This window comes from Asterias rubens, chromosome 7 (genome assembly GCF_902459465.1).
Source record: "Asterias rubens chromosome 7, eAstRub1.3, whole genome shotgun sequence".
NCBI classification, from domain to species: Eukaryota; Metazoa; Echinodermata; class Asteroidea; order Forcipulatida; family Asteriidae; genus Asterias; species Asterias rubens.
In genome coordinates, this window is record NC_047068.1 from 9,966,342 (window position 1) to 9,988,672 (window position 22,331).

The following is a 22,331-nucleotide window of genomic DNA, read 5'->3' on the forward strand; positions in this document are numbered from 1 at the left end:
AATGATAAATTACCTCAAAAACAGCTCTCCAATGCTTGTTACCAAGTCAGTTTTTAAGTTAATACTTGTTTTGAGTAATTACCAAACGTGTACCTTCCCTTTAAGCACAAACAAATTTTGTTTAAAAACAGAAATTGGCTACCAACCAACATTCCATATAGTGTACATTGGTGCCACTGGTGCCCCACTCACAGTCTCAAGCAAATTCGTGCAAGGTCTTTCCTTCAGGGGAGGGTGGCATCAAACGACCAACCCAAACTCATTAGCAAATCATCGAGGGAAATTTCACACTGCTGCTCACAAATACAAACACAATCAACACCATGTAATTTGCATTGTTCAGGATTGTGTTCTCATTAGCGTTAATTGCCAAAATAAAGACACAAAAGATATAGAGCGCCTGAAGCGAGTTTTTTAAAAGATAAATTTAAGAACTATGCCCCCAAATACAACAAACAAAACTTTTTGGGATGATTTGTTTTGTTTGTCTTCTTCATTGAAATTTAATTGGTTTTGTTTTGTACTTGTCTTCTTTTGACAAAGAAAATGATATTTAATTAATTGACAAGGGTTTCTATATGAAATAGGATATGATTAATCAATGTCTTTAAGATATGATTTATCAATATCCTTTTTTCATACAAAACCCGTTCCATTGGGTTAACCACCCATAGGGAAACCTCTGCCTAAATTTTTGTTTTTCTCCAAGTTTTAATTAACTGGTTTAATTAGGCTGTTTGATAACTTAATGGCCTTCACACCTTCTCTATTTTGCCTGTCTCGGGGCTTAAAACTACATTTACGCGTGTTAAAAAAAAAAAGAATACAGGTTTTTGATGCAAAATACAGGTTTTGGGGTTTCAGAATACAGTTTTGTGATCCCAGAGGTTGGCATGTCTGTGATTGTTGCGTCACCAAAATTCGCTTCGCATTCGCAGGAAGTATGAACCGGGCTTTAGTCTGATTTTCAATTCTGTTTTGCCCTTTGAAGAATCAGCAAAACTGTGATTATCATCAAATAATAGCGTTACACCTTGTGTACATGTACCCATGTACGTGTATGTAGGTCTGCCCTTGTACTCAAAAAATGTTCATACTTTTTTCCAAGGAACAAATATCAGGCCTGAAATGCATTTATACAACACACTGGTTAATCCAAAAACATGATACAACATTTTTTTTAATGAAGTAGCCTGTTTTTTGTGTGAATATGATATAGTAACATTAAATAAATAGTTCATCTAATATGAAGTGGTCTAGGTTTTTTCAGACTGACTGTTAGCATTGTGCCAACAACAGTACATGTGGGTTATGCCGATGACATGCATTGGGCGATCTGGTTTATGCTGCTGCGCTAATGTGGTACTAAAAAAAAAAAAAAAAATGACAAGGTTGGCAGGTCTGTGTATTTGTTTGCTGTAAATTTCATGTTACAATCGGAGACACTTTTCCCTGGAGTCCATATGGCACCACTGTATTAACTGTAATAGATTTTCAGTTTATGCTGTATTAAATTTTGCTCCGGGTCCTGTGACTTCTTTCAATGTCCAAAGCTGTCTATAAAATCATGGAGGTAGAAATAGATGTATAGCTTTGGGTCATGTGGTTTATTTCATCAATATGGCACAACAGAAGGTTTAATTCGGTGCGAACTTACTCTAGGTCTTGTGTCATTCTCCAGTGACGGACCATTTTCTTGACAAAGGTCTTTTTTTTTTGAAGGTTAATTTATAGGCTAAATTAGATTTTGCACGCAAATTATATCATTTTGCTTGCATAAATGTTTTGACAGCACCAGATTTTAGATACCAACTATGAGTCAATTGTGAAGTCAATTTTGAAAATGCCCTCTTTTTGGGAGCTTAAATGTCTTTTTGTGGTGTTTTTTAACCCAACAAACTCTTTTGTAAGAGAAAAAATAGAAAAGTACATTGTACTTTTTTCTTCTAGGTTCAGTTGGCAGTTGTGCTTTTCACGGAGTCAAGGTTTTTTTTATTGAAAAAGCAGTGAAAGTGAGTATTGTACTTGTTGTACATTTGATGCAATTGAAGCGTAAATTGCAGCAGATAGACTGACGTCCCAAAGTGCATTTTGCTAGTGACATTGCTCAATGCTCGTCTGCCTGTATTAAAGCCATTATACACTTTCGGTAAACAGTATTGTCCAAGTCCCTCACTTCGTGTATCACAACTTATATACAAAATAACAAACCTGTGAAAATTTAGGCTCTATTGGTCATCAGAGTCAGGAGAAAATAACGGGAAAACCCACTCTTGTTTCCGCACGTTTCGCCGTGTCATGACATGTGTTTTAAATAAATCTGTAATTCTCGCTTTCGAGAATTGATATTGTTTTAATGTTTTCTCAAAAAGTAAAGCATTTCATGGAACAATATTTCAAGAGAAGTCTTTCACCATTACCTTCTGTAAACCCTGTAAATTATTGGTAAATCTGTGAACTTTTTTTTTTCTGTAACGAAAGTGTATAATGGTTTTAACAAACCGCAAAATGGCTGCAAATTCAGTCTTTTTTAGAACATTTTTCTCTTAATGATGCAGTTGTACAGATATTCATCAAATTCAAGGGGTTGTATTTGTTGACGCATCATATTATGCAGGAATTCCCAGTGAAACGTGCCAATGTTTTGTGCAAGCTTTGAAAGTAAATTGCTTTGCTGTCAAGGGAGTTGATCTACTCATGTAAAAGGACATCTCCAGTACGTAATTATTGCATGCTGCTTGATTTCAAGAAATCCTCCATCAAATGTAAAAAGTACGTATGAACCAACATTTAATCCATACAAAAAACATATACTTTGTCAGTAAATAAATTTACTGGTACAGGTACATGTATGTATTAATAATAACAAATAAAAAAACATGTTTTTTGTTTAATATTGACTGAGGCAGAAATCTCACGCCCCCCCCCCCCCCCCCCCCCCCCCCCAAATACAAATAAAATAAAAATGCACACATTTTTTTACAAAACAAAATCATAATATTAGATTTATAATGAACAAATCAATAAACATATGACAGATCCAATAAATGTGTAAATGAAACAACTGCAGGTAAATAGGGGAAAACATACGGCAAAACTGTGGTTGAAAAAGACAGTATTAATGCTTAATTATGGAGGCATTGCCACCCCCCCCCCATTTTCATATTGCTGGGTATCAGGAGGGGGTGGGGGCACTCTGATGCTTTAAATAATTATATTTTTATACTGGTGGTTGCACTTCATATGTGCGCTTTCATATAAAGCTAATATCTAAACACTTCACTTAAAATGTGATGTGCATACAGGTACATGTACCTGGGCATTGATAATGTGAGGTCATTGACCTCAAAAGTCTGATACTTGCAGTTACAGATTCACAAATATAGGGAGCTAGAAATCGCAACAGCTTACAAATCAGGGCCCAATTTCATAGAGCTGCCAAGCACAAAACTTCCTTAGCATGAGATTTGTGCCTTGATAAAAACAGGATTACATGTACCAACCAAATTTCCACGTGATTTTCAGGATAAGCAAACAACAGCTGAATACCTGTAACAAGCAATATGCAACAAGTGGAAATGTGGTTGGTAATCCTAATTTTTATCGAGGAAGAAATGTCATGCTGAGCAAGTTTTTGTGCTAAGCAGCTCTATGAAATAGGGCCCAGATCAGGAGCATGAGCGCCCGAGCCACCGCGTTCGGTTAACTTCTGCCTGTAGTCTACGCCCTACCGTCCCTACTGAAAGAATACCACATGTACTTGGATTTCTACATGATACATGTATTTAGGTTGATTGAGTATTTGTTTTCTATTTATTTTCTTCACTCAACGTCTTCTGGAAAGTTTTGGTTTACTATTTGAGCCTTATTTTTCAGTGGCATATGGTAGTAACCCCTCAGTTTTATTTTCGGTCAAAATACCAATACTTTAAAAGAAATATGTTTTTTTCGCTAATTTTGACTGCAGCCCAATAAAAATATAGGAATTCTTGAAAACAACTACAGGTGGTAGTTGATTGGATACCCACCGTGGTCTGGAAAACCCTCAAAGGTATTTTGATATCCGTCTGGAATATGTTCCGGGCTCACAAACAAAACAAAGTCAAGACTCGGGTTTTGGTTGATGTACTTTTGGCAAAAGTTCATTGGGTTTGTTTTTTGTGTGCCCTTTTTTGGTGCCTACACAGCATGAGCTCATTTGGATGTGATTTGTGGTTTTTGTCCCCAGTGCTTCAGGCAGTAATGTGTGGATACTGACTTTTGGTCAATGTCGGGAGGCATAGAGTTTATGTTACCATGGTATCTGTAAGCCTTTAATCTAGTGATTGTGGTGACTTTTCGGTTGTATCTTTCTCTACCTTTGAAAAGACATGTATACTTTCAGAATTCTTTGATTTCTCAAAATATTTTGATTATTTATTTTTTATATTTTCCTTTCTTCATTTGGGGGCAGGAGGGGGGGGGGGCAAGCGTTCTGACTGAGGGGCTCCACCTACCCCTTCTCTTTGGCTGAACCACTGCTCATAAAGAATATAATTCTCAAGGCGCTTATTAGAGCCAAAAGAAAAGAGAGAATTAGACGATGAACAAATTTCAGTTTTCGATGTGGGAGGAAAAATCCAGAGACTTCATTCCAAGAAAAAACCCACCCAGTCAAGTAGGGGTTGAAAACCCAATCCACATAGTGCACCCAGTTGGGATTCGAACCCAGGGTCCCAGAGGTGGAAGGGGAGGCAAGACACCAACTACACCAACCTGACCAATCTGTGCAAGGGTAAAACTAATATTATAATATTCATCGATGTTGCCAGAAAATGATGAAAGAAAAAACACCCTTGTAGGACGAATTTGTATGCTTTCAGATAAGAATAAAAGACTTCTAGCTAGAAGTCTTTTATTATTTTAGTGAGAAATTACCTCTTTCTCATAAACCACAATACTTCAGGGGGAGTTGTTTCCCAAAATGTTTTATACTATCATCAGCTATCCAATGCTCGTTACTGAGTCAGTTTTTAAGTTAATATTTGTTTTGAGTAATTACCAACTGTGTACCTTCCCTTTAAAGTATAATATACCTGCACAGAATAAAAAGTCAATGGGATGTAATTTTTAACTTTGTGGAACTTTACTTCTGATTCCTGAAGCTGCACATTGTTTTTCTTCATTACCTTTTTGTTATTTTGTCTCTTACACTGCAATGTATTAAGCGCCATCAGCAACTTTCCGCTCATTCAGAACAAGAAATATCACCCAACTCCACAAAAATTCACATCGCACGAGCCATTCGGGGACAACTACATACAGTGGTCTGAACACAATACAAACCAGAGGGTCGCCTATTGAAGGGTTCTTTGCAATTTGCTGCGTAAATTAAGATTTGATGGGGTTTGCCATTTTGACCCCGCTAATCCCTGCCTGAAGGTGGGGCTTTGGCGGAGGCGCAATTTGGATACACTAAATTGCAATTGCACCTTTCTTCTCCAAACAATCTCCCCCTCGCGTCAGGAACTTGAATAGCCTTGATTTCGCCGCCGCCGACAGCAATTCTGTCTTTTGTCACAACGGGGCCGTTTTTTCAGTTCATTTGTCGTTTTTCAATCTTTTCTATCAACACTTGGAAACTAACCAGGGGGATGTTTCTACTTCCGTGCCGCTTTTCAGACAAATTTGTAACTTTTATTTTGATAAATTGTGCGTTCCTCAGGGCCTAGGCAGGTGTCAATGCTATTTGTAGACTTTTTTCTTAATTCCCCTTCTATTCATTCAAATGAAGCTGTAAACTCAGAAGTTACTGTAAGTTCATCCATGTATTTGTAAGAATTCAGATATTCATGATACCAGAAAATTTGGTATCATAGATGAGAATATGTTTCAATTTTAGTGTGTTTCAACTGCAGTATTTCTGGCACTCGGACATCAGCCAGCTGTACTGGAATAGCAACAAATCTTTTGCTTTTGTCTTGAAAGGTTAAATATATAAAAAATGATTCTTCCAAATCCAAATTTGGTTTGTTTTATTTTGTTTCCGTTTACATGTATTTGCAAAGTTGGCCCTGTGCTCAAGGTAATACCTTAAAATAGATTTGAAACAAAACAGTATTTTTCAAAGACCCCATAGCTTTAGTATTCTTGCACGCTCAAAGTACATGGACCTTTCACAGTATAGTGATACTGAACCTGTAACCCCTTAACCGGAAAGGTGAATAACTTGAAACTATTGCAATTTTATTTTTTACCTTTACACTTTTCATAACAAATACCGGTCATGCCACACGTCATGAACTTGTTCTCTTTTTTTTTCAAACAAAATTATGTGGACAAACAAGCTTAAAGTTCCCCAAATTAATTGCCACCCCCATCCAATGGTAATAAAAAGTAGGAGAGGCCTTCAGCTGGAAAATGCACGCCCAAGTGCACCCCTTATACAAAGAACTCCCCTAGCTTTTAGAAACTCCTCTGAGCATGACGACACAAAAGACCAATGCAGGCAGGCGCTGCAAAGATTTGATGCGCAACTTTGCGCCCATTGTGACCAGGCGAAGGTGACCTTCTCCTGAAGTGTCTGCAAGCTGTGATGAACTCACACTGCCCCTAATCCTGTAGAACCTTGCCGATGGCGTGAAAACATAATATTGCTTCCAGTCCGAGCGGTATGAAGGTTGTTCAAATTGGAGGTTGGGCTCTTAGCTGCATTAGAGTGATACTTCCCTTGACTTGAGTATACATGGACCATGGTTCAAATCACACCTTAACCCTCCTACTGATAGACCATTCAAAACCATCCCAAATTCCAACTGTCACATTTTCCCCATTGCTATGGTACACACATGGTATTACCATTTGAACAGTGTTGATATCAAGCTGTACTACCATTCAAGACCATTCATCGCATAAAGGGTCCTTGATTCACCACAGCTGTACTACCATTTTGAATGATCCTAACCAGGCTTTGTATCAGCTTTCATACCATTCAAAACCATTTGGGAACCAACACTGGATACACAGTTATTTCACCGTTCAAAACCACAATAGTGAGTGGTTTCAAATTGTACATCAACTTAGTCGAAAAACGCACCAAGAGTAAGAGGGTTAAGCAAGAAAGACCTTGCTAGTAAGACTGATGTTGTTAAAGGTGTACTGTTACAGGCCTGATACTTCAGGGAGGCAAGAAAGGGATTTTTCTCCATGCCCCCTTGGTGTGCCCTTGGAATGCTCCGACAGTAATTTGGCTTTAATAATTTCCTTAAAGGGTGCCGTTCACCAAGGAGAAGATGCCTTGGTGCCCCTGCCCTTTCAAAAAGCATATAGGCCTGGTGTACTAAGATGTGTTTGCGTGGTTCCTAACTATGTGACCCTGGGTTCGATTCCCGCTTATGTACCATGGAGGAAGAAATTTCCTCCGTTTTGATTTGACCTGTTTGTATTAAATCTTAAGTCTTAAATTTCTTCTTCTTCTTCTGAGTTGTGGATGAGTTTTGTATGTAGGTTGTTCTTCTTTCTCCATGGTTAAAGGGGCATCTTGCCTTCAAATTGGGTACTTTGTTTAAAATAAAACATAAAAGTCAATTTGAAAAAAGTCAGTGTGTGCGGTCAACACCCCCCCCCCCCTTCCGCAGTTTAAAAACCCTTGGGTGAGCCTAGCCTTGTCAAAGGCTCTTTACGCAAGCACCGGCCCGCTCTGACTTCACGAAATGCATAGATACTATACCGCACGGCACATAACAGTACTTGATACCGCGGGGTCGAAGCATGGCTTTCGAGGTATCAACGAGGTTACAAAACGAGGCCGGATCCGGTATCAAGCCCTGCTTATAATTTCAAATTTTATTCAAATTCCAGTCATAAATTGGAAGGTGTTTTTTTCATCGACTCTGCCAGGGTTGAACTGTCAGGCCATTTTTGCATTTACAACATAGGTCCCTTTAATTAGTAAGCAGTTTGCCACAGCTAATTCTAATTTTTAAATCTTCAAAGAATAGAAACTGAATAAAATACCGATAAGTTGTGAGCAATCTTCATGGTTTTGATATTGAACAAAACATGCTAGAAATTGCCTTATTGCATACCTGTGCACAAATAAATCTGTGCAATAGTTACACTACGCCATTGTCCCTCGTTGTCGGTATGATTGACCATCAAGGTCGTTGAACTCCCTCTGTTTGTGCATCAACCAGCTCCTCCGGTACACCCAGATTAATTTTTCATCTTTCAACACCCACCGGCTAAAAACTGCAAGCAGTTAAGTCAACACTGATTTATTTTAATATAAAACCTACAAGTATGTACATGTACAATTTTGCCATAGACATTTGCATAACTTGTAAATGATATTTTTGTGAGCCTTATGTACGAGTTGATAATTTCCTCTATTAGCAAATTGGAGTTTGATTAAAGTGAGTTTGGAATGGCTTTTTGCAGTGTTTTTTGTAGTGTATTTTCATGGTAGTCAACAGGGCTAGTAACCCAGAATATTTAGTAGCCCTGATGTGCGTCTTGAATCAAAGCACAAATTGGTCACTGAAGAAAGTATTTCATTTTACAGCACAGTTCATTATTGTTTGAGATGTTGTTTTATGCATTATTTTTCACCAAGCCTGCCCGGGATGTCAAACTAAAACACCACTTATCATATGCTTCTAAATATTAAAAAGCAATTTCCTGAAAACCCATACAAGTTGCACTAATGACCTTATAGTTGTGAGCATGACAGAATATAAACCGCCATACACTAGGGGAAAAGATTAGTGGTGAAAGGTTGTTTTTAATGTTTTTTTTTTAGGTGGCTTCATTTTGTGTTTTGTATTATCAATTGGAACAGTTCACCGATCACTAAATCCTGTTTATTTTCTCTCTAAAACGAATTGAAGTTGGCAAGGTTTTTTTTTGCCATAAGCTAAGCCACTGGTAAGCCCGTGTCAAGGTGACTAAGATTTATCGTGGATTTAACGGCACCTTGGAAATCTGAAGATGGTTTTAATTGAAATCATTGCCTGAAGCGATCATTCTCGAAGAGAAAAGATCTGTCAGTGATAATAAATGCTCCTTCTTTTGAGGGTTGGTTTACAAAAGGATCAGAAGTCTTGTGGTTTGTCTTAATGGAATTCCGTATAGTCAACAGGATGCATACTTGAACTCTGAAGGGTTTTGTCATCCACGGGGTTGTTTTGGTTTTTATGCCACTATTGATTCATTTCAACGGCTGTAATTAAGTTTACAATAACGAGATGAATAATTATAATTTGTAAATCAATGGAAAGCGGACTGATGAGTGTAAAATTGAATTATTTGTTGTAATGTAATTATGGCTTCTTCAGAGGGTTTAGATTTGTCAACCAGGATTGATCGACGATTATATTCTACTAGGATCAATAAACTTAGTCCTTTGGATAATCTCAAACTTTTGCTAAGTTGATATATTTTAATAATTTTCTCCCAAAAAATTATAAACTCTTTGTGGCCAAAACGCCTATTTATCCCTCATCAAATATGACATTAAACAGAGAAATATTTCAAGGGATGTTTCTGCTATCATAATCATTATCTTAGACAGTGTAAGTTTGATTTAAATGTGTGATCTTCACGATTTTGTTTCTTACCAGTTCTGTATCGTTCCTTTAAATTTAGTTTTCATACAGTACTTCTTTCTGTCCCTGCAGATCCCAGCTACTTTGACGCTTACAGGGACCAGCGCTACTCCTCCTCAAACCACAGTCCGAGCTGTTACAGCGGCTGCTCCTGCTCCCCACCCTCCTCTGGGAAGGGGGTACCCTTGACCTTTGACCCTTACACTGACCTCCAGGATCTCATTCAGATGTCAGGACCGTTGACAGAAGAGGCTGTGCTGCGGGTGCTGAGACATCGATGGCATGGCGGAGAATGTCATGTAAGTTGAACTTCAAAGATCCTTCTGCTTTTCTCCAGAAGGTGATCAGAGCATACTGATCGAAACGCCAAGTTAAAACCAATGGTTCTTTTCAGAACCACCCCAAACTAATGAAGAGATTATCATTACATGGTTTTACCACAACCCTTTACTATACCTCAAAGATTCCATCAAAGTTATAGATTTAAAAGAACACATGTGTCAAGACCGGGACTCAAATCCACACTCTGTTGATCACAAACACTAGAGCTTGAGTCCAGTGTGTCATAGACATAGGCCCTTTTCGAAACCATGGCTTCAGCTTTGATTTCGGTTTGAGGCCATCGGAAGCCCTGAGCACATATACGCAAAGCACGCTCAAAATGTTAAAACAGTTGTGAAACCAATCTAGCCTGAGCTGAATCTTGAGCCGAAGTCGCGGTTTCGAAAAGGGCCATAGATTTCCATATGTGCGAAACTTACACAGTTTGAAGGTAAATTGTTTATGTTCCACTGCATGTCAATAGCTGAGCAGTCAATAAAGCACTGGTAAGCTCTGGTGTTTCTGACCAGCGGAGTGTGGTTTCAAGTCCCAGTCTGGACACTTGTGTCCTCTAAGCAAGACACTTGACCATTATTGCCTCATCGTTATTGCTTTGTCCTTTGGATGGGATGTAGAGCTGAAGGTCCTGTGTGATGTGTAATGCATGTAAAAGGACCAGTTGTACACTTGTTGTTACAGATGCAGGACACATTTGGTAATTACTCAAAATAGTTATAGCATAAAAAGCTCCCTCTGAAGTAAGGTATTTTTTGAGAAAGAGGTAAATTCTCCCTGAAATACGTATATAATTATTTTATAGGCAGTGGACCCTATTGGTAATACTCAAACAATTGTTTGCATAAAAACTTACTTGGTAACAAGCAAAAGAGAGCTGTTGATAAAATAAACATTGTGAGAAACGGCTCCCTCTAAAGTGACACAGTTTTTGAGAAAGAAGTAATTTTCCACAAATTTTATTTTGAGACCTCAGAATTAGATTTTGAGGTGTCTCGAATTCAAGCATCTGAAAGCACACAACTTTGTGTGACAAGGGTGTTTTTTTCTTTCATTATTGTTTCGCAACTTCGATGACCAATTGAGCTTCAATTTTCACAGGTTTGTTATTTTATGTATAATGTTGAGATACACCAAGTGAGCTGACTGGTATTTGACAATTACCAATAGTGTCCAGTGTCTTTAACCAGCAGTTTTTTATTTGATATTCTTACTTCATTCTTGTCCCATGCTTTGTTTCCAAAACAAAACCTTAAGCCCTCCACTAAAGCTTGCTGATTGATTTATTATTCGTGTTTATATTCATACACTTCAGACGAGAGTCGGTCCAGTGCTCATCAGCATCAACCCATACAGAGGAGTTCCACTTGAGCAAGCCCTTCAGCACAACCGTACCAACCAATCAGAGCAACTCCATCGGTTAGCGGCTCATGTCTTGAAGGAGCTTATAGATACGGGAGCCTCACAAACGATAATTCTTGGGTGAGTAAAGAGAGCATTGACATCTTGAAGATCAGCGTAGGTGGGAGGCTGGTCTTAAATTTGTTGTTATAAGCTTTGTTTATAAAAGACATAAACCTAGTTCATACTTTATGTTTGGGAAGCAACAAATGGTGGTCGCTGGCAGGAAGTATGAACTCTGGGCCCATTTTCATAGAGCTGCTTAAGCTCAAACAATAGCTCAAGACAACAAAATAGTGCTTACAAGATTAAGGTTACCAGCCAAAATATGATGTCACTTGTACCTATTGTGACTGGCATTCTGCTCACCGTTCTGCTAAGCAGAAAACTTTTAAGAAATGTTTTCTGCTTGTACAGCTCTCTGCATTTTTGCCCAGATTTTGAAGCACACAAACATGTGATTTGGAGTGTCGTTGTACTGGCAGGTAACTCTATTGTGATAATCTTTCAAAATAACAAAAACAATTTACATTTATCATGAAAGAGAGCAATCCACAAGTCAAACCTCTGATAATGCTACACAAATTTTCACACAAGCATCTGATTTCAGATTATTTCACACAAACAAGTGCACCTGCATGCTGTACACACATGACAGAACCGTACTTGAAACGCAACAAAACCTTTCCAAATATTGAAACACTTAAGAGAATGTCATTGACTCTTCAACTCTGACAACCTGCTAATCCTTTTGTCTCGTCCAGGATTATTATTTTATGTCACAGTGTGTGTATTTATGTTGAGCTTTGTCTAAATTCTTGTTCAGCTTTTCTTGATGGGTGTTTCATCAACACAGGTGATTTTCAGAAAGACGTTAAAACAAACGCCTGAAGAATGAAATTAAACAGTGTTTTTTTTTTAGTGCTCGCTTTTTTTCTTTCCCTCAAACACTTGTCATGTTTGGAGAGCACTTTTGTGCGGTCTAACCGCAGAGTAACTGAATGACTGCCAAGCTTACAGTAAAAAGACTTTGATTTTAAGATGACTCTGAAGCTTGTAAAGTTTTTACAGATTTTGGGTTAACTAATTGATTTACACTTGCAGAAAGGAAAAAAAAACAAGCATGTTCTTAAAGGAACGTTATGGAATTGGTTTTGCAAACAAAACAGTTGCTGGCAGTGTAAGCACTTAATGTAAGCCACCGTAAACTGACACACCTGTAGAAGTTTGAGATCGATTGGCAATCTGGGTCACTAGAAAATAGTGAAGAAGTGATTATACATTTTTCATAACACTGGTGCAAAAAAGGGACGTTTTCTTCAATCAGCATCATTAGACCGTGTAAGTTTTATGTAAATCTGTGATCTTCACGATTTTGTTTTCTTAATAATTCTGTAGGTCTATATGCCCCAAGTCCTTTTCCTTGAAAATTTGAATTTCTTGCTACTAAAACAAACAACTTCAACTAGGCGTTTATGGCGGTAAACTTGTTTTTACTGTAAGGGGCTGTCCACAACAAGAAACATTTTCCAGCGGTACAAAAAGTCAAAATCCTAAGAAAGTCAAATCCTAAGAATTTAAACCCAAGGAAATTTGCTTTTGCACCCTGCCTTTATTACTGACCCTAAAATGTCTCCCTTTTCAGTATGGTCACCTTCCAGTGGGATAAACACCCCTTTAGGATCGACTCCCCTGGGGTGGTTGCCACTTTGGGATGGATACCCCTTTCAGGTGAACACCGCCTTCTTTTGAATGGATGTCCCCCATTAGATCATATCATCATCCTTATAGCGATGCAACCGAGATTCCCACAACCCTTAGAGAATCAATAACATTAAAAATAAATCTAGGTCAATAGACATTAATTTGTTACATAAGTTGTAGCTAAATAAAGAGTGTCTATTTTTCTTTAATGATACCAGTCGTAGTCTTTGAACGGAAATTTAGTTAATTTATCACCGTAATTAATTTAAGGGTTCCCTTTCATTAGTCCAGTTGATTTACATCACACTCTGAATTCTCAATGGCAGGTACATGTGTTGAGGCATGTGTACTTCGTTTTTGAAAGGCCAAAGGGCAGCATGGCATTTTCTTTTTGGTCAAGGGCACCTTATGAGGAAGGCAATGCCCAGGGGGCATGGAGGCTATCCTTCGTTGCCTCTGTGAAGTATCAAGCCTGTGTATTATGGGACAATTTTATTTTAAACCACCCTTTTTTTTCTTTTTCCTAACTGATTTGACTTGTTGATGATGAATCAATATTGACTTGTGGACAGGGGCATGCAATATGCCTTTGGGGAGGTAACCTCTTAGATAGATGTGAAACAGCATAATAAACATAGCAATGCAGATACCATGCTGTGTGAAGGTGGGCAGGGGTGGCACTGCCAGTGTCTTATGTCAACTCTGTGACGATGAAGCTTTTGAAAAACATATCTGAGCAACCTCTTTGCTGTTTGGCAATTTATTTTGGTCCAAGAAAGTGGCAGGGATTCGGCCTGTTTATGTGGTTGTACCCTACTTTGGTTTCTTGCTACTTCAGTTATGTATTAAGCTGTGTGAATACTGCTATTCCTTTGAGACCAAACTACTACCAAGTGCTTATTTTTGCCAAACTGTTCTGTTCTTAATATTCAAGACACATTTTTAACTTTTCAAATTTGTCATCTCATACCAAAAGAAATTCCAGTTCAAGATCAGAGTGTTTTGTAGTTAGGTCCTTTTTTAATAGCTCGCCCTCAAACTTCCTCATGCTGTTTTACAACTGTTCTACTGCAACATTTCAATGTGGTACACTGACGATGATTGTATCAGACGTCAATAGTATACCCTTCTCAAATTGAGATTGATTTCAGGAAACATAAATTGGCTGATCGGTCCTTGCCCCTGACTTTTACATGTGTGTCGAAAAAAATCTTAAAACACCCAACAAAACATGTCTGGGGGTGAGACCACTTAACCTGTGTATAGCCGCTTCATATGGCAGTAAAAAAGCACCCCCATTAGGGACCTGGGACTAGGCAGGTGAGCTCCCACCTGGGACCTCTACACCAACAATACCCCAATTCCCTCTGTGATTTACTGATCCCTTAAACCCTTGGTGTTCAAAAGGAGTCTCACAAAGACCTTTTGTTGTCCATGGATTGACATTCAGGATAATTGAGAGGGGAATAAAAGCTTCAGAGATTTCAGGTTTTTTTGTTGGGATGGTTTTGTTTGAGCCTGGTAATGGGTCTGGTCTGGAATGGCATCGCTTTAGGGGCAGGGGTTTGCTCTTTCATTCTTATCGCCTTTTTTTGTGTGGACATTTTTATTGAGTTTTTATTATGAAATGCTTTCTGAAGTGGATATTGTTGATATTATTGCACTGTTGCAGTTTTTTTTTAAAGGTTAGTGAAGTGTAATTTGAAAGTTGAAGGAAAGGTGTTTTTGCTTGGTTGTTTTGCTTGTTTGTTGGTTTATAAAAAGGAGAACTTTCTGGGGTTGTTTGTTGGTTAAAGGAAAAGGGTGTTTTTTCTGGGTTTTTTTCAGCAAGCTGAATATATTACGCAGGATTGGAAACTGCAGTGTATTTTAACTGTTGGGTAAACAAACAAAAAACTTGAATTACAAAAACCGCATTATTGTGCTTTAAAAGCCTGTTTGTGTTAGTTTGTAGTTTATTGGTGTTTTATTTAAGTTGGAAAAGACTATCGGAAATGTTCATTAAGCTGAAGGAACCACAAATGCCTTTATGGTAAACATTTCTTTATATTCAGATTGTCTTACAAGGACTTAGTTGTAAATTCACATAAAGTCAAATAATGTCCTTCTTTATCATTTCCTCAAAAATTCTGATCCTTGTGATTAATTAGTCATTGAAATCCTTTGACGAGGCTATGTCCTTGTCAGATTCTTTCCAGAAAATTGATAAATGACCCTCTCGGAGATCTTAGGCCAAATGAAATCAAAAACATGTTATAGCGTCCTTTCTTTTTGAAAAAAGGAGGACTTGTTTTTTCTTTCAGACAACCAGCTGGGCTTTTTTTCACAGTTTTTTGTTGTCTGGGATCGTAAAAGTGTATCATTTTTCCCCCGGTAAAATAATGATTAAAAAGGAAGCAGGCGAGATGCTAAACATGTTTCTTATTTTGTTTGGCCTTAGAAAGTCAACAGTTCTTGCTAGTCTTTGAAACTTTTGTTACTTCATGGAAGTGTGGAAGAAAAGAGAAGTTTGATACATTTTGCAGCCCCCATCTATGTGTTAACCATGTGTTGACACAGTGCTTAAAAGCTAAAGGTGGTTTTAACCTTTGAGTTCCTTTTTGAAAGAAACGCAAGTTTTAGAATGTGAAAAGTTGGTATCTTGCTTGAAATAACCCTGACGTGTAAAAGTATCTATGGATGACGAGTGAGATATGACTTTGTTACACACTATTGAGTTGCAACCTTGCTTCACCATGGAGGAATAAGAACACTTTTTCCTCCATGATTGCACTGATACAATGATATGCTGATAGCATGTATTACCTGCTCACAAAGTAATGCACCCTATTTTTGACCGGATGAGGGAGCCGAATAATACAGCAGGATGAATTGCGTGTATTTGTAAGTGATAAATATACTATTGAGAGCGCCCTCACCAATCAAAAACTCGGCGCATTGAGAAAAATTGAAAAATGTTGTTTGTAAAAACTGAAAATGTAGGGATTTCTGAAGTTAATGTTATTCTATGGTCCCTTAATTCTTTGGTCTACTAAACTTATAGCCTGTAGACAAATCCAGGTGCGCAAGTGCTTGGAGCCACTGCTGCGGTGTACTTTGTGCCTAATGTTGTGCACAAAATCGTTTCCCTTTTCACTTTTTATGGGAATTGAATGTCTTCCCTGACAATCTATGCAATTTCCCTGACATGGCTACATGATATAACGATGTACTACATTCTTGATTAAGCTTGGGCGATATCACGATATTATCGAATATCGCGATATTAATTTGGACACGATTTCAATATCGGATGGATTTGGTGTTAATCGAAATATCGATATATCGCGATATCGATATATCGATTAAATATTGCGATGTATTTGCTAGCTGAGACATCTTGTACCCCATAGGTTTGGAGTAAAACCAGAAGAATAGGTCATTAGAACACCTCTCTTATGCTAGGACTGTCTCTTCTACAACTTTCACTTGGAGTTTTAAGACAGATGATGTAAAATTTCATTAATCGCGATTATATCGAATATCGCGATATATTGTCGGTGATATATCGTGAATAAAATAAATCGATATCGCCCAAGCTTATTCTTGATAATTTCTTTTAATTAAGCACAGAGCAAAATACTGAAATTCTGACAAAATACTCTGCCGATGTTGACTGATATGCAGTTTCCGCGTCTTTTCTCCCCTAACTCACCTAAGACAAGCTTCGTTTTCAAAATGATTCGGTTTCTATTTAGTTGTGGTCAGTGATCTACATTAGTGTATCATGACGTACTGTTAAGGAAATTGTGTAAGTCGTTGAGGAAAACATTTAATTTCCATAAAGAGTGAAAAGGAACATGATTTCCTCATGTCTTTGTGCACAAAACTAGGCACATGTACACTGCAGCAAATGGCGCACAGTGCTCAACACCCTGTGCGCCTGGTGCACGTTGTATTGGTCTATTGTTAAAGTCTCAGTCTCAGACCATTCCCCCCCCCCCCCTAATCACAGGTTTGTCAGTCATGTGCGTCTTGAAGCAAATACAAGGTAGTGAATGATTTCCCATACATACATGTAGCAGAGCAAAATGCTGCACAAGTTGTTGCTACTCAAAAATCATCATTTGCCACTCAATAGTAGCATTCAATGTGCACAAAACATGGCTAAAAAATTGCTATGCAAAATTACCGGATGAAAATCGCTTCATGCAAGGGTCTATTTGTAAAAGGTTTGGAGTACCAATAGTTGTACATTCTGTCAACATACATGGAGAGTCATGCATTCCTCTTTAAATTGTTTTGACTGAAATTACTTGTGGGGACTTAACAATAAATTAAAAGTTAAGTTTATTCTTTCAGGAATGTTGTTTACGTCTCTGCAGCAAATATTTTTTGGTCTGGGTACTTTGCCATGGAGACTTTGCACTCCAATGGCAGCTCATTCCTGTGGTTTGCAACCATGCATAAACCCATTCATCAAAGGGAATATTTATCCTGTTCCAAAAAACTTCCTTTTCCCCACAAACTGTTTACCCATTCTGCTTTTACTGCTTTTGTTTGTTACTCCACCAAAACCTCAATCTAACTTCAAACACTGAGTCATGAGAATTGATGGTCTTTTGTCTACGGCACAGACTGTCACAGAAAAGGGGATGATTACTAACCCAAACCCTCTCTCGTCTGAAAAGATGATAAAAGAAGTCTTCATTTGATCCAACAAATTCACGTCGATCGAATCCATCAGTTGATAATTGCGGTTGTAGATTTCTAGGTTATTGGTTCAGGACACTTTCCACTGTGAGAGCTCGCATTGTTTGGAGCCACTTGGTTCTTCTTGTTAAGAGGTGTAGAAAAATAGAGAGAGTTTGGATAGCAGGTCGTCCGGTTTAAAGCTTTTGAAGAGGGCCATAGAAAAAAACAGAGGCTTTTTTGTCACTTTGCTTTAAGATTCGCTGTGTTACCCCCTTCGAGATGTTGGGTCGAGACAGATGTAAGAGATGTCAAGAATTGAAACTGGACTTCTTTGAAATCTAGTGTCGAATGGAGTGGAAAAATAGAAGGAATTTGTCAGTGAAAGCACCCAACTAATTGCCTTGGCTAATTTGTTTGCAGCTTTTGTAGAAATTCAACTTCTGAAGATCTTTCGTAATTAGCTTTTTTTGTTGTGTAAATTCTTGTTGTAACTTGGGTGATTTGTTTGTGTATGGAAAGAACTGAAAGACAGAGTCCTGTTCTGAGTGCCATCAGATCTTGTTTTGTCAACTTGTTCAGCTGTTAAAAAAAACATACAAAAAACTGCACACCCCATGAAAATGTTTAATTCAAACATGAAAACATTATAAACACCAACTTTATGAATTGGATATATGAAACATGAGTAAAATCTCTCTTCAATTAGTGGAAAATTGCATTGGGGATAAGGAATATTTATTTTGGTTTTACCCGTAAGCATCGATGTGAGTTAGCACTGTATACTAAGTATTTTCCTGAGGTGCCTGTAAAAACAAAATCACACGCATATTACACAGGTGGGATTCGAACCCACGACCTGTGCAGTTTTAGATCAGTGTCTTTAAACCAACTAGACCCAAGATTGCTCAGTAGCTTAGAGGCATCTCGAATCCTATATTTAGCAGCAGGTACCGCAACTAAGATGAGCAGAGTATAGACGATGTGACCTCTGACCTCACACGAAAACCATAACATGATTTGCGTGCATACCGCCGGGCAAAACCTTTGTGTTTTGGCAGCCAGCTAGAGAGTGTACGCAATCTTACTATGACTACGCACAGCCAGCTAGAGAGTGTACGCAATCTTACTGTGACTACGCAACTCAGTGCCCCGCGAAACATGACGTATATAGTGTTTTGTCAACAGAGGGCGGTTTGAATGTAAACATAGGTCACATCGTCTATACTGTTTGAAACGTCAAGACCAAACCAGCTATTTTTAGAGCCCACACTCCCTCAAAAGAGAATGATTACATTTTTGTACACTGTTATTATAGTTTATTCTTACATGTATAAAAATACTATTAACACCAACTTTATAAACTTTAAATATGAAACATGAATCAAATTTCTCTTGTTCTTTTTTCTCTCTTCAATCCACAGTGGTGAGAGCGGTAGCGGGAAAACTCACACATCTCAATCTCTTCTTAGACAACTGTACAGACAGGCGGGTGGAGGAACTGAAACGGATACTTTTAAGGTATGTTCATCTATTTCCCCTAAAATGTGTCCATAAAAAATTAACCTCATACATATTCATGACCGAGAGATGAACTCTCACTGGTCCATTTACCACCACGTGTGGGATGCTATTTTTGCTGTTGACCAAGTTCCTAGTTTTCATGGACAGTAACGCATGCATAGTAAACTGTCTGATGTGCAACAGTCTAATAATATTAACAGAGAGAGCCCTCTTACACAGGGTACCACAGCGCTTATAAAAAAAAAGAATAAAAAAAAGAACCCAATACAATTTATAGGTGAATAAATAAAGGCACTAATAATTGCAAAGACAGTTGGTCCATAGCAATCAACCATTGAACAGGATAGTTTTTAGATGTTTCTTGAAAACTTTAAGTGACTCACCTGATCAAATAGAAAAAACTATATGCATGCGCTTTACAAAGCAGTGGTGTAACTGTTGCACTGATGTAGTGAGCACGCGTGAACGTCGCTAGCTACATGCCAGAAAAAGATAAAGGCACACATAAATGTCAATCAGTGTTTTTCCTGAGCTCACTGATGCTGAACTGGAGTGCGTTTTGGCGACCCCAACCAAAAACTGTTTCTGACATCATAACCAATACGGTAACCGAGCTCACAACTCGGTTATCGTTCAGTCTGAACAGCAGAACCAACGACCAACAACCGAAACAGTTTTTTGTTGGGGTCGCCAAAACGCACTCCTAGTGAAGTCTGAGGTATAAAGAAACAATAGCATGGCTTACTTTGGGCTCACCTTAAAAACTAGTTTGTTCAACCATGGAGGTAGAAATTTCTACCTCCATGGTTCAACTTCCCGTACCTTGGGGAGCTAATATCGATTGTTCAACCTCAAACATCTGTATTGATTCATAAGTCACAGGGGAAGTCATTAGTTCATTGCTCCCCACAGTTAAAAGCTGCCCAGATTCTGCACAAAGCTTCAACTTCAAGTCCAATACAATCGACAATGCCGAACGGAACTTTCTTTAACATGGACCAGTGGAAAAGCTAATGGACTAGAAAAATGACAAGCTCAGTGGTTCTGCTTGCTTGTCACTGAAAAGGATAAACCCCTGGGCAAAACGCGATCAGCAGGTCTTGCAACCCTTTTTGTAATCTGTATTTAAAGGAAACTCTCCTGTAAAGTGCTTGTCTTTTTGAAAATTTGTATCGCATTATGGTAAATTTAAAAAAACCAGTTTGACTTGTTGACTGTAATGAAAAGGGTCATAGTACTATGTACATATTTAATCCAAACTAGCATAAATCAGGGATCTACAAGCATAATTAGGCATCTAACAGCATACTAAGGAAATCTAACAGCATAATTAGCTCTAAAACAGAATGATTATGAAAGGTTTAGATGTGGAGGAAAACCCCAATAGGGGAAACCCATGCAAATCAGCTAGGGCCTGAAAACCCAGTCTACATGCAATTTTCCTGGGTCAAATTTTTTATGCAGGAAATATTGCTTAACAGTTGTCTGCTAAGCAGAAATGAGCAGGATACCAGTCACAATTTGTATATGTGCCATGGTAGTTTGACTGGTTACCTTATTCTTGAAAAGGAGAACGAAAAGGAGAACGTTAAAAATGTACGCGCCTTAAATTGGTTGAATGAGCGTGGGCGAATTGAACCATTAGAATGCGTTTGCTCTGCGTCGTGATCGTTATTGTTTTCATTACTACTGCAGTGTGACTCAGCGTTTAGATGTGGGAGGAAAACCCCAATAGGGGAAACCCATGCAATCAGTTAGGGACTGAAAACCCAGTCTACATGCAATTTTCCTGGGCCCAATTTTATATGCATGAAATATTGCTTAACAATTGTCTGCTGAGCAGAAATGAGCAGGATACCAGTCACAATTTGTATATGTGCCATGGTAGTTTGACTGGTTACCTTATTCTTGTAAGCTCATTTTTGTTGTGCATAGCTACTTTATGTGCTTGAGCAGCTTTATGAAATTGGGCGCAGCATGTCTGAGGGGGCTTTGAACCAGGGTCCACGAGGCGAACGGCAGGAATAGAAGGCCCTAGGCCAACCTGATTCACAATTTAGTCACTTTGCCTTTGTTAGTAAAAAGAGTCAGACAAAAAATCCAATGGCACTTTATATTGTATTGTTGTTAGGACACTATTGCCTTGAGGTAACTCCCTTAAATTGAGAAAGTTTACGAAGCGTAAAGTCTGTTGTCGTTATCCTAGGTATTATTTGATTGATTGGTTGTTGGCTCACTATCATGAAAGCTTCTTAATGGATAAATAAATAAAAAATATCTGTAGACATTTGACACCTCGAAAACGAGAATGTTCCAAAAATACATCCATGCACAAAAGACCGTTTGATAAGAAACACTCTTAATAAGGAACATTTCACACTTCATAGTCTGCGTAATAGGGAACGGTTTCACAAAGAAAATGTCTTCACAGAGATGTGTGAGTTGGCCTTGTGATTAAAGTGTCACTGGCACAAAGCCATAAATAACCATAAAAATTGTACTGGTCATCAGTGGAGTGGAAAAATCTCTTTGAATTTTGTCACGTCTTGTCACCATGTAATGTATTTTGTGGTTTTCTTGGTTATGAAATGTGTTGCTGATACTGGATGGGTGCTGTCTCCAAAACTTATGCAAAAAATGATTCAATGTACACTGGACTCAAATACTGAAGTGTATGGCAATGATCCAAAAGTACATGTATCTACTAAAAGACAACAGCGTTGTCTGATACTAACAGAGCACTTTTACAGAAACATCAGAGAACCTGTCTCTCAGCTTATTTGCTGGTCACCAAAATATGGTAGGACTCTAGGAGGAATAGGGGAAGACATTTTATATCATAGCTTATTCCAGCTAATTCTGATTTCTAAACTGTTTGGTGAGCTTTTGATAACTTTATTTTTGTATAATTAACAATTGTGCACTGTGTCTTTTGAGATAAAGAGTACCTTTGGTTTTGGAACTGGTCAGGTTTTTAAAATATCGTCGACAAATCAGGGAGAATAATCCATTATAAAGTAAAAGGAATATTCTGACAAGCATTCTCAGTTTTAAATTTATGGTCTTAAAAATATTATATATTTTTACATATCCACTGTCGAAAGCTGCTGT

At 38.1% G+C, this 22,331-nt stretch overlaps 1 protein-coding gene across 1 annotated transcript in view; it reads left to right on the top strand.

Moving 5' to 3' along the window:
* Positions 1-22,331, top strand: part of LOC117292446 (myosin-1-like) — a 99,799-nt gene that overhangs the window by 53,682 nt on the left and 23,786 nt on the right. Inside the window, exons 4-6 of the mRNA XM_033774482.1 lie at positions 9,657-9,883; positions 11,236-11,402; positions 19,121-19,217. Of these exons, the coding sequence (XP_033630373.1) occupies positions 9,657-9,883; positions 11,236-11,402; positions 19,121-19,217 (491 nt within the window). The remainder of the gene's footprint in view (positions 1-9,656; positions 9,884-11,235; positions 11,403-19,120; positions 19,218-22,331) is intronic.